Source organism: Etheostoma spectabile, unplaced genomic scaffold (genome assembly GCF_008692095.1).
Source record: "Etheostoma spectabile isolate EspeVRDwgs_2016 unplaced genomic scaffold, UIUC_Espe_1.0 scaffold270, whole genome shotgun sequence".
In the NCBI taxonomy this organism is placed as follows: Eukaryota; Metazoa; Chordata; class Actinopteri; order Perciformes; family Percidae; genus Etheostoma; species Etheostoma spectabile.
The window spans coordinates 979,152-991,842 of NW_022605574.1; the positions used below are offsets into that span (position 1 = coordinate 979,152).

General features: G+C 43.0%; 1 protein-coding gene across 2 annotated transcripts in view; it reads left to right on the forward strand.

Annotated features, from left to right (window-relative positions):
- Positions 1 to 12,064, forward strand: part of LOC116685772 (cysteine--tRNA ligase, cytoplasmic) — a 31,752-nt gene extending 19,688 nt beyond the window's left edge. For both annotated transcript variants that reach the window (XM_032510700.1, XM_032510699.1), the window contains 7 exons: positions 567 to 635; positions 1,151 to 1,232; positions 1,431 to 1,511; positions 4,397 to 4,464; positions 5,717 to 5,776; positions 5,853 to 5,936; positions 10,710 to 12,064. In XM_032510700.1, coding sequence (XP_032366591.1) covers positions 567 to 635; positions 1,151 to 1,232; positions 1,431 to 1,511; positions 4,397 to 4,464; positions 5,717 to 5,776; positions 5,853 to 5,936; positions 10,710 to 10,838 — 573 coding nt within the window. In that variant the 3' untranslated portion in view covers positions 10,839 to 12,064. The remainder of the gene's footprint in view (positions 1 to 566; positions 636 to 1,150; positions 1,233 to 1,430; positions 1,512 to 4,396; positions 4,465 to 5,716; positions 5,777 to 5,852; positions 5,937 to 10,709) is intronic.
- The last annotated feature ends 627 nt before the right edge of the window (positions 12,065 to 12,691 follow it).

The window sequence follows — 12,691 nt, forward strand, 5'->3', positions numbered from 1 at the left end:
TACACACACACACACACACACACATACATACATACACACACATACATACATGCACACACACACACACACACACACACACAAACATACATACACACGCATGCATGCATACATACATACATACATGCATACACACACACACATACATACACAAAAACATACATGCAAACATACACACATACATACATACATACACACATGCATGCATGCATACATACATACATAGACACATATATACACAAAAACATACATGCAAACACATACATACATACATGCATACATGCATACATACATAGACACATACATACATACATACATACATAGACACACACTAACTGTACACCTCAGTTTTATTCAGACACCCAGTTCACAACACTACAAATGCAAGAGCTTTCATCAGTGGCTCAGTCACCCTTGTGTTACCTCATTCTGCGATAGATAGGGACTTAACAGACCTTTTTATTTAAATGGAAATCTTTGAGACTTTTAAATGACTCATTTTATAATGCGGCCTGACTTAAAAATATGATTTCTTGTAAGAAATAATCCTTTTTTTTTTTTTTATTCAGATTTTCGGAGCGATTGAAGGATCGGAGCCCATCGGCTTCCCAGTGGGAGGACAAAGTCAGAGCGTTGATGTAAGTAAAGAGACACTTTCTCTGTTTGTTGTTGATTGGTACTATGTTGTATGTTGATAGGATACTGCTTATTAATCATTTTCCAAATAAGCAATCTTTAACTCTCTTCACTTTTGTGTCAAACGCATACTGTACGTCAAATTACTAACACCTGATACTAAGTCGGTCTACTTATATCTACCAATACTAAGATTATATTATATTATATTATACTTTATTCATCCCACAGCGGGGAAATTTCCTTGTCTAAATCAGTCTACTTAGCATTTCTTTGGCTTTATTTGTCCCAGTAACACAACTCCCCGACACCCAGCAGTTTCCTCCCTACCCCGGCGTTTTAGGATTTCCTTTGACTGAATGACTTCACGCTCTACTTTAAATTTTACATATAGTTTTGTCAAAGCAGATTGTCACACCAAAACTCAAAGTAACAGACACCAAATAGTTAATGCTCCGATTTACATTGTCCAGCTAAATGACGTAGAGAAAGCTAATGTTGCTGCTGTGTTTGCCAGCTGGAGAGCACAGTGATGCCGTACCTCGCGGTGTTGTCAGACTTCAGAGAGGGAGTCCGGAGAATAGCCCGAGAGCAGAAAGGTAAGAACTCACATTTTACATTTTAGGGTCCAAAAGATGCAAATGCAAATAATTCAGCTTTTTATTTTTTATTTTTTATTTTTATAGAACTCTACTTATCATGTTCGTGTTGAGGCATTTCTCATAATATCTCAAAACCTTTTCACCTCGAGAGCTTCGCTTCAGGGTTTAATTAAAGTCCTGTTTTTAATCATCTAGTGACGGAGCTGCTGCACATGTGCGACGTTGTCCGTGACGACACGTTACCGGAGCTCGGAGTGCGACTGGAAGATCACGAAGGTAACAGAACTGAAAAAGTCGATATCATAAGCATGTTAATAATGTCAAGCTTTGAGACAACATAAATCACGACCAAGTCATCACCCAGACCAGAGTGTATCGAGACCGGGACTTTGAGGGGTCGAGACCGAGACAAGACCGAGACTTAGAGGGGTCGAGACCAAGTCAAGACTGAGACTTTGAGGGGTGGAGACTTAGTCAAGACTCAGACTTTGTGAAGACTCAGACTTTGAGGGATTGAGACCGAGACAAGACCGAGACTTTGAGGGGTCGAGACCAAGTCAAGACTGAGATTTTGAGGGGCCGAGACCTAGTCAAGACTGAGATTTTGAGGGGTCGAGACCTAGTCAAGACCGAGACTTTGAGGGGTTGAGACCGAGTCAAGACTGAGACTTTGAGGGGTCGAGACAGAGTAAAGAACAAGACTTTGAGGTGTCAAGGCGGAGACTTTGAGGGGTCGAGACCGAGTCAAGACTCAGACTTTGAGGGGTCGAGACCTAGACAAGAACAAGACTTTGAGGTGTCGAGACTTAGTCAAGACCGAGACTTAGAGGGGTCGAGACTTAGTCAAGACAGAGACTTTGAGGGGTCGAGACCGAGACAAGACCGAGACTTTGAGGGGTCTAGACCAAGTCAAGACCGAGACTTTGAGGGGTCAAGACCGAGTCAAGACAGAGACTTTGAGGGGTCGAGACCAAGTCAAGACTGAGATTTTGAGGGGTCGAGACCTTGTCAAGACCGAGACTTTGAGGGGTCGAGACCGAGTCAAGACAGAGACTTTGAGGGGTCAAGACCGAGTCAAGACAGAGACTTTGAGGGGTCGAGACCGAGTCAAGACAGAGACTTTGAGGGGTTGAGACCAAGTCAAGACCGAGACTTTGAGGGGTCGAGACCGAGTCAAGACAGAGACTTTGAGGGGTCGAGACCGAGTAAAGAACAAAACTTTGAGGTGTCAAGGGGGAGACTTTGAGGGGTCGAGACCGAGTCAAGACTCAGACTTTGAGGGGTCGAGACCGAGACAAGAACAAGACTTTGAGGTGTCGAGACTTAGTCAAGACCGAGACTTAGAGGGGTCGAGACTTAGTCAAGACAGAGACTTTGAGGGGTCGAGACCGAGTCAAGACAGAGACTTTGAGGGGTCGAGACCGAGTCAAGACCGAGACTTTGAGGGGTCGAGACCGAGTCAAGACTCAGACTTTGAGGGGTCGAGACCGAGACAAGAACAAGACTTTGAGGTGTCGAGACCGAGTCAAGACTCAGACTTTGAGGGGTCGAGACCGAGACAAGAACAAGACTTTGAGGTGTCGAGACTTAGTCAAGACCGAGACTTAGAGGGGTCGAGACTTAGTCAAGACAGAGACTTTGAGGGGTCGAGACCGAGTCAAGACAGAGACTTTGAGGGGTCGAGACCGAGTCAAGACCGAGACTTTGAGGGGTCGAGACCGAGTCAAGACCGAGACTTTGAGGGGTCGAGACCAAGTCAAGACAGAGACTTTGAGGGGTCGAGACTGAGTCAAGACAGAGACTTTGAGGGGTCAAGACCGAGTCAAGACCGAGACTTTGAGGGGTCGAGACCGAGTCAAGACAGAGACTTTGAGGGGTCGAGACCGAGTAAAGAACAAAACTTTGAGGTGTCAAGGGGGAGACTTTGAGGGGTCGAGACCGAGTCAAGACTCAGACTTTGAGGGGTCGAGACCGAGACAAGAACAAGACTTTGAGGTGTCGAGACTTAGTCAAGACCGAGACTTAGAGGGGTCGAGACTTAGTCAAGACAGAGACTTTGAGGGGTCGAGACCGAGTCAAGACAGAGACTTTGAGGGGTCGAGACCGAGTCAAGACCGAGACTTTTAGGGGTCGAGACTGAGTCAAGACCGAGACTTTGAGGGGTCGAGACCGAGACAAGACCGAGACTTTGAGGGGTTGAGACCAAGTCAAGACAGAGACTTTGAGGGGTCGAGACTGAGTCAAGACCGAGACTTTGAGGGGTCGAGACTTAGTCAAGACAGAGACTTTGAGGGGTTGAGACTTAGTCAAGACCGAGACTTTGAGGGGTCGAGACCGAGACAAGACCGAGACTTTGAGGGGTCGAGACTTAGTCAAGACAGAGACTTAGAGGGGTCGAGACTTGGTCAAGACAGAGACTTTGAGGGGTCGAGACCGAGACAAGACCAGACCAGGGCGAGTCCTACACTGCATGACAGGATAAAAAATAACCCCAGAAAACCAATCCTCTTCATTCACCTCTTTATTGCCATAACACACAGACTAAATGGAATGAGTGAAGTTATTGACTCGTCGCATTTGAAGCAGGAAGTTTCACATCCAGTCCATCCAGTAATGAGGTGAAATCATAAATCACACAATGCACAGGCAATTTAGTGATCTCACCCCGTCTGTGGTCTTGACCGGTCTTGAAATGAACTCCAGAGTACTACAACACTGGCTTTAAGTTTTCAGTATTTGGGTAAATTTGTGAAAAAAAAAAAAAAAAAGCTTGGGCTGCAACGATTATTATCACTATCGATTAATCGGCCCAATATTTTCTCCATTTATCGTTTGGTCTATAAAATGTCAGAAACTAATGAAAGATGTTCGTCCCAGCTTCTCATAGTCAAAGGTGGTGTCTTGTTTTGTCCAAAACTCAAATATATTCAGTTTAATACAGTATATTTCAAAACAGATGAATGCAGCAAGTCTCCCTATTAGAGAGAAAGTAGCATTTACATTACTGTACATTAGTTACTATGAGCAACTCAAAGATATAATTGAAAAGGTTTAAAAATTAGCCTCAACACAGGAATACTTTTGTCTATTTTGTAATAATTGTGAAGACGTAAAGGCCAGGGTTGACCGGTGGAGTCTTTATGAATCTGACTGTGTTCCAGGCCTGCCCACGGTGGTGAAACTGGTGGACAAGGAGACATTACTGAAGGAGCGAGAGGAGAAGAAGCAGGTGAGGGAGGGGTGGAAATGCCTATTTTAACTGGAAACACATTAGTTATATAAGAAATAAAACGCAGTGGGTTTCCTGTTCAGAGCACTTGTGTTTCCTGTAAATCTGGAAGCATTTCCTCAAATTTGACAGGCGAGAAAAACAAAGGTCCGCTCCTTTTCAAAAGTAAAAGACACAACCACACAACACACAGGCTCATGGGTATAAGGAGAGGAACATTTCCATCTTCCTGCCATTTGAAGCAGAGCACAACAAAATAAAATCTGGACTAGGGGAGCACCAAATGAACGCACGCATGAATCCAGGATTGGGCTGAACGTTGGACTTTTTGACGGGGTTCGGTTTCTGCCGATCCTTAGAATTTATTGCACCCAACCCTACGCTTGCACTAGACGCGCTTTTGGTCGGCGTTACGACGGCGCCGTTGATTACGGGAAGGTGGTTACGTAGGTGGACTGTTGCAGTAGGCCCTATTTAGCAGTGGCGCCGTTGCTCCGTCCGTCCCCTTAGCACCGCCCAAGACGATTGCGATTGGTTTAAAGAAATGCCAATAAACCTGAATGCGTTTTTCTCCCATCTCGGAATGTTGTGTGGACTGTCCAGACCCTCCTCCGCAGCGCTGTGGAGGAAGGTCTGGAAGCATGAAACCCGCTTTAGTCTGCGTGGCGGTTTACAGTCTGTGGACAACAGCACAAGGAAGAAAGACAGGAGGAAACAAAATGAAAGCTCTGGACTAGGCAAGGCAAGGCAGCTTTATCTGTAGAGCACATTTCAGCAACAGGGCAATTCAAAGAGCTTTACACAAAATCAGTTAAACAGATAAAACACAAGTACAAACAGATAAAAATCATAAGCATTAAAAACCGGTAAAACACATGAATAGACAGTTAAAAAATAGACACATAAAACACAAGAATAAAAGTTACAGTGCAGCATAAGAAATTTAAAGAAATGAGCATTCATTTAAAGAAAGGCAGCATCAAAAAGAAAGGTCTTCAGCCTTGATTTAAAAGAACTGAGAGTAGCAGCGGATCTGCAGGTTTCTGGGAGTTTGTTCCAGATATGAGGAGCATAGAAACTGAAAGCTGCTTCACCCTGTTTAGTTCTGACTCTGGGGACAGAAAGTAGACCTGTCCCAGATGACCTGAGAGGTCTGGGGGGGTCATAGTGTAGTAGCAGATCAGAAATGTATTTTGGACCTAAACCGTTAAGGGATTTATAAACTATAGACTATTGTTTTCTTCTTTTACAGATGGAGGAGGAGAAGAAAAGGAAGAAGGAAGAAGCTGCCAGGAAGAAACAAGAACAAGAGGTCACTCATAAAGCAGGAGTTATGTTTGTCAGATGAATTGAACATGTTCATTTAATCGTGTCTTTTACTGTTTCAGATGGCTAAACTGGCCAAGATGAAGGTCCCTCCGTGCGACATGTTTCGCTCAGAAACCGACAAATATTCCAAATTCGATGAACTGGTAAATCTCTTTTCTCTCTTTCCACTCTGAATTTCAAAATAGATATTTAATAGCATGACTGCATTGCATTTTCTTTTCCAGGGTATGTACAGCAATCCTTTAGTTAAATTTACTACTTTTTAATACCTTTTTTACTACCTTCAGAATTTTTTTTAAAACCATCACGACAATGAATTGCAAGTGTTAATCAGCGACCTTTCTATTATTTACACAGATTTTGACATTTATAACATACAGAAATGAATAGATTTAGAGACAACATAACATTAACAACATCTTGCACATATTTATTTCACTAAGTAAATAAAAGTAAAACAAACTACATAAATGTGCAATGAAGAGAATGGATAGTTAAGAACTGAGATCCAAAGTAGGGAGGGTCTGGGGGTATGCCCCCCAGTTTTTTTGTTTTTTAAATTAACCATTAAATGGCACTTTCTGGAGAGTTTTGTGCAAAAAAATTGAGAAATTAAGTCTTGCATAATATGTGCAAAACTGTAGGGTTAAGAGCCTTTGCATTGTTGTAGTATCAACAGGTTTTAGGGCATTCAGCATTTACATTATTAACTTTTCATGATATAAGAACTGGCCCAGACAATGTGCCAAACATAATGAACCACATGAAGAGACAGTATATATGTCAGCAACAGCTGAGAAGATTTGGGTCTATGGTGAACAGGTCCAGGGGTCCCTGGGACCAGGGACCCAAAGTTAAATTAATGTTGAGGGATCAACTAAGACCACTGAAATTCTAAAGAATGAGAACCACTGAGTAACATAATTTCTAATCCTTTAGCCTTTGTGCCAAGGCTCAGTAATGTTTGGCCCTCATCCTCTGTGCAGCACTTACTGTATTTACTTTTTGGGGAAAATAAATACTTTTTGTTCATTTTATGAAACATTGAATGAATTATTTACAGTTACATTTAGATATTTAGAGATCATCAGATTTTTGCTCATGTTTACAACTTTGTGCACATTCAAAATATAACTCCTCCCATCTCTGTTGTCCGAGATTTGGAGAGTTGTAATCTAGTCTGCTGTGCATGTCATTGCTCCGTTCATATGGTGGATCTCACTCAGACCGTTTGACAGACACAGAGGCCCATTTGACAAACAAGTTACGAGGAGGCTGTACGCTGCTCATTATCGGAGGTCTACGCACGGATGCAACGCGGCACTGCCCCCCCACAGCAGAGCGGGTCCACCAGCCGCGCTGCTCACCTCTATTTTTACAGAGAGAGAGGACACGAAGCAACGGACGGGTCTGTGATACTCAGAGCTCATACCTGAAGCCGGGGAAATGCCCGGCTCCAGGTAAAAAAAATTCTCAGTTTGCGACAATTTGAAAATTCCGCAGACATGGAGCGCTCTTGACCCCCCCCCCCCCCCCCCACAGTCTCTGAAAGCACATCTAGGCGATCATAAGTGGCTCAACAAGTAGATCTATAGATAAACTCATCTTTAAGAAATTTGACCGACAGCGTGAGAAATCGGGGGGGTGGCGTGTGAAACCAGTCAAATGCGTGTGTCTCACGGCCAATGCGTGAGAGTTGGTAGCCCTGGAGTCGGGAAGCATTTCTTTAAACAGCTCTGAAATTCCTTTATTTGAGTTAAATGAGTGGTGTTTAACTGCAGTGTTCAGACACCACAGAGCCTCCACGCGCAGTGTTGGTGTGGCGCCCATGGCCACCCTACTACAGGCCTGAGCCAGTCCTAAACTCGGGGTTGTTCACCCAGCTATCAGAAAACTTGCATTTGCCCATTAAAAGACGACGATGGTTGTCCAGTCGTGTAAGATATGGCTTGAAGCAAGTCTAAAATAAAACGTAAGCCAGCCACTTCTGCTGAGCGCGCAGTGTTCTGAGATGATGTCGAACGACCACTGAATATGACGTCAGCATCAAACATAGACGGAGACGAAAGATCGATTATGTGCCCAGACACGCCAAAGCCCATATTTAAACGGACTAACGCAAACGCAGGATAGAATTTCAATCAGAATAGGACACCTGATAGTCTGAAAAAAATAACACCTAATTTAAAAAAAATAATACCTCTGAGACTAAATTTAACACTTTTAATGGCCTTAAATTTGACAATTTTGATTTATCACTTTTTAATACTTTTTAAAACCCCGCGGACACCCTGTTTTCCCAGTGAAGCTATTGTTTGATGAAGGAGAATTGACACATACTGTACACACTAATTGGAATTGCGATGGCCGTAGTGGGTTTTGTTTTATGACTGAACCGTACTGTGTGAACAACTTATACAGCAGGGAAAACATGAAGAAAGCCAGCAGTATTGTTATTATAGATTTTGGTACTGGATACGTCATCTCACTGCGCCCTTTTCCTCTGATTTTGTTAACTGGCAGCTAGCAGATAGTGAGATGTTTTTTACAGTGTGTTCAGGGGACAGGCAGCTAGCAGATAGTGAGATGTTTTTTACAGTGTGTTCAGGGGACAGGCAGCTAGCAGATAGTGAGATGTTTTTTACAGTGTGTTCAGGGGACAGGCAGCTAGCAGATAGTGAGGAGATGTTTTTACAGTGTGTTCAGGGGACAGGCAGCTAGCAGATAGTGAGATGTTTTTACAGTGTGTTCAGGGGACAGGCAGCTAGCAGATAGTGAGGAGATGTTTTTTACAGTGTGTTCAGGGGACAGGCAGCTAGCAGATAGTGAGGAGATGTTTTTTACAGTGTGTTCAGGGGACAGGCAGCTAGCAGATAGTGAGATGTTTTTTACAGTGTGTTCAGGGGACAGGCAGCTAGCAGATAGTGAGATGTTTTTTACAGTGTGTTCAGGGGACAGGCAGCTAGCAGATAGTGAGATGTTTTTACAGTGTGTTCAGGGGACAGGCAGCTAGCAGATAGTGAGGAGATGTTTTTTACAGTGTGTTCAGGGGACAGGCAGCTAGCAGATAGTGAGATGTTTTTACAGTGTGTTCAGGGGACAGGCAGCTAGCAGATAGTGAGGAGATGTTTTTTACAGTGTGTTCAGGGGACAGGCAGCTAGCAGATAGTGAGGAGATGTTTTTACAGTGTGTTCAGGGGACAGGCAGCTAGCAGATAGTGAGGAGATGTTTTTTACAGTGTGTTCAGGGACAGGCAGCTAGCAGATAGTGAGGAAATGTTTTTACAGTGTGTTCAGGGGACAGGCAGCTAGCAGATAGTGAGATGTTTTTTACAGTGTGTTCTGGGGACAGGCAGATAGTGAGGAGATGTTTTTTACAGTGTGTTCAGGGGACAGGCAGCTAGCAGATAGTGAGATGTTTTTTACAGTGTGTTCAGGGGACAGGCAGCTAGCAGATAGTGAGATGTTTTTACAGTGTGTTCAGGGGACAGGCAGCTAGCAGATAGTGAGGAGATGTTTTTTTACAGTGTGTTCAGGGGACAGGCAGCTAGCAGATAGTGAGATGTTTTTTACAGTGTGTTCAGGGGACAGGCAGCTAGCAGATAGTGAGGAGATGTTTTTTACAGTGTGTTCAGGGGACAGGCAGCTAGCAGATAGTGAGGAGATGTATTTTACAGTGTGTTCAGGGGACAGGCAGCTAGCAGATAGTGAGGAGATGTTTTTTTACAGTGTGTTCAGGGGACAGGCAGCTAGCAGATAGTGAGGAGATGTTTTTTACAGTGTGTTCAGGGGACAGGCAGCTAGCAGATAGTGAGATGTTTTTACAGTGTGTTCAGGGGACAGGCAGCTAGCAGATAGTGAGGAGATGTTTTTTACAGTGTGTTCAGGGGACAGGCAGATAGTGAGATGTTTTTACAGTGTGTTCAGGGGACAGGCAGCTAGCAGATAGTGAGGAGATGTTTTTTTACAGTGTGTTCAGGGGACAGGCAGCTAGCAGATAGTGAGGAAATGTTTTTACAGTGTGTTCAGGGGACAGGCAGCTAGCAGATAGTGAGATGTTTTTTACAGTGTGTTCTGGGGACAGGCAGATAGTGAGGAGATGTTTTTTACAGTGTGTTCAGGGGACAGGCAGCTAGCAGATAGTGAGATGTTTTTACAGTGTGTTCAGGGGACAGGCAGCTAGCAGATAGTGAGATGTTTTTTACAGTGTGTTCAGGGGACAGGCAGCTAGCAGATAGTGAGATGTTTTTTACAGTGTGTTCAGGGGACAGGCAGCTAGCAGATAGTGAGGAGATGTTTTTTACAGTGTGTTCAGGGGACAGGCAGCTAGCAGATAGTGAGATGTTTTTTACAGTGTGTTCAGGGGACAGGCAGCTAGCAGATAGTGAGGAGATGTTTTTTACAGTGTGTTCAGGGGACAGGCAGCTAGCAGATAGTGAGGAGATGTTTTTTACAGTGTGTTCAGGGGACAGGCAGCTAGCAGATAGTGAGGAGATGTTTTTTACAGTGTGTTCTGGGGACAGGCAGCTAGCAGATAGTGAGGAGATGTTTTTTACAGTGTGTTCTGGGGACAGGCAGCTAGCAGATAGTGAGGAGATGTTTTTTACAGTGTGTTCTGGGGACAGGTAGCTATTTTTTTGTTACCAAAATGTAGCCTAAAAACACATGACATTGCTTAGAGTACCTTTTAGAGTTTTCTTTTGCTGATTTGCTGGAAATTGGGTGACATGTTGTGCTACATAGAGATGGAAACTTATCAGAATAAACTTAAGACTTGTTGCTCAGTTCTTGTTGCTCAGTTCTTGTTGTATATTTCTTGTTGCTCAGTTCTTGTTGCTCAGTTCTTGTTGTATAGTTCTTGTTGCTCAGTTCTTGTTGCTCAGTTCTTGTTGCTCAGTTCTTGTTGCTGTCAACAGGGTTTCCCCACTCATGACGCCGAAGGGAAGGAGCTGAGCAAAGGACAAGCCAAGAAGCTGCGAAAGCTCTACGAGGCCCAGGAGAAATTACACAATGACTACCTTCAGATGAACCAAAATGGCAACTGATTTTTTTTTTGTTTTCAAGCTTTTCCAAGCCATCCAGTCTCCAGAAAACATGCAGAATAAATGTTTAGGCCAGAGGCGCTGGGTCGTTGTTTGTCTCCTCTTTACCCGTTTGGGATCAGAAAACAACATGCAAAGAAAACTGCAAGTGATGTTTTGTTTTTTTCTTTTCTTACTGAATGACACTTCGGTCAAAATGAGAAGGAAAAGAAATCAAGAACCAGGAGAGATTTCCTCCTTTTTTTCAGTTTTTTTAACAAGGCAATAACTGAAATGAGGTTTCATGACGTGACAGTGTAGACGAGTGCTAACTCTAACGCAGACTCGGATACACTGCCTGTCAGTTAAAGGATTACATAGCTTTTCTACTGTAGTGATGATTTAACTTTGGGTTTTAAAGCTATAGTGGGTAGTTTCTGTCGCCCCCGTGAGGAATTCTAAGTAATGACAGCTAAATTGTTGGCTCGTCCACATGAAAGAAGCCACTTATGCAGTTGCTGGTAGCCAAGGAGGACACAGAGGATTTAAAAAATGGACTCTTCAGAAGAGGTTATTATCTTCACTTGAGTTTCAGCGTGGGAAAGTCGCCGGACGCCACAATTTTCTGAACACAGTCCTACAGAGAGAGTTGTGTGGCACTAAAAGTCTTAATTATCTTTGTAGCAACTCGTTTAGCAACAGCTTGAATGGAACGGACATTCATTAATATCAAAACGTTATGCACTAAAGCTTTAAAATACAACACAAGTTAAATACCTGCAGGATATTGGGATACAGCCAACAGCTGGTCACTGCAGTTTTTATCGAAACATTACTCAAACAGAAAGAGTGAAATTGTTAGGGACTATTTTCAGCGGCGGATTCATTCCACATTACATGAGATGGAGCTCTATGCCACAGAGGAATAAGATATATCAGACACTTCTTGTTCATAGGTTGTTGTTGTTTTTTATGGGATTTTATGGCAATGAGAAAAATATAGAAGATCACCGGACTTTTAAATATGTGCACCTGTTTTCTCATCATCCTGGGAAAACATATCTTCTTCATCCCTCTGTTGTGGCTTGAGTGAAACCACATGAAAAGGAGCTTTTTATTATTCAACCGTCCATTAGGATCATGTCTTTTTGTACTGTTGTTATGTGTATTACAATGAAATGGTTAAGTGAAGGCGAAGCTGCAGTAATTCTTTCAGATGGGAATATGCTTAAATATAGCGGCAGTAAGCATGACTGGATTACTTTTAAGAAATAAAACTGGTTTTCCTGGTGAACTCTTGAGATTCATCCTAAACTACCTAGATCATGTCATGAATAAAAGATACATAACAGTGTGGCTAGTTGTTTGAAATTCTTTGTGTCTGTTGTCCAAACAGAAAGTGTTGAGTTAGAGTTTTTACGTTTTTTTTAAGCCTCATGTTGTCCTCGGGTCAAATTTGACCCGTTTTCCGGGGTTTTTTTAATCACAAAAAATGGGCCTTCAACTTAGGCGCGGAAAATGTCAACATTAGAAACATCCAATAACTTTGGAAAAAACAAATTTTAATTTTTTTTTTCATGGTTGACGGGAAGACAACACGAGGGTTAAGACAAGGACCTCTTAAATGAATGAGAGACTTAGATTAGATTAGATTAGATTAGATTAGACTTTATTCATCCCACAGCGGGGAAATTTCCTTATTACAGCTGCAGCATTTTCTACAATAAGAGCAAAAACAAACAAATACACAAGTAACACACAACAAGCAAACAGCAGCCAGTGAACGGGGGGGGGGGGGGGGGGGGGGTCTGAATGTAAGTGACGTCAAATAAAGATTTCGTAAAGTGCGGTTGCAATGGTACAGAAAGACAATATTG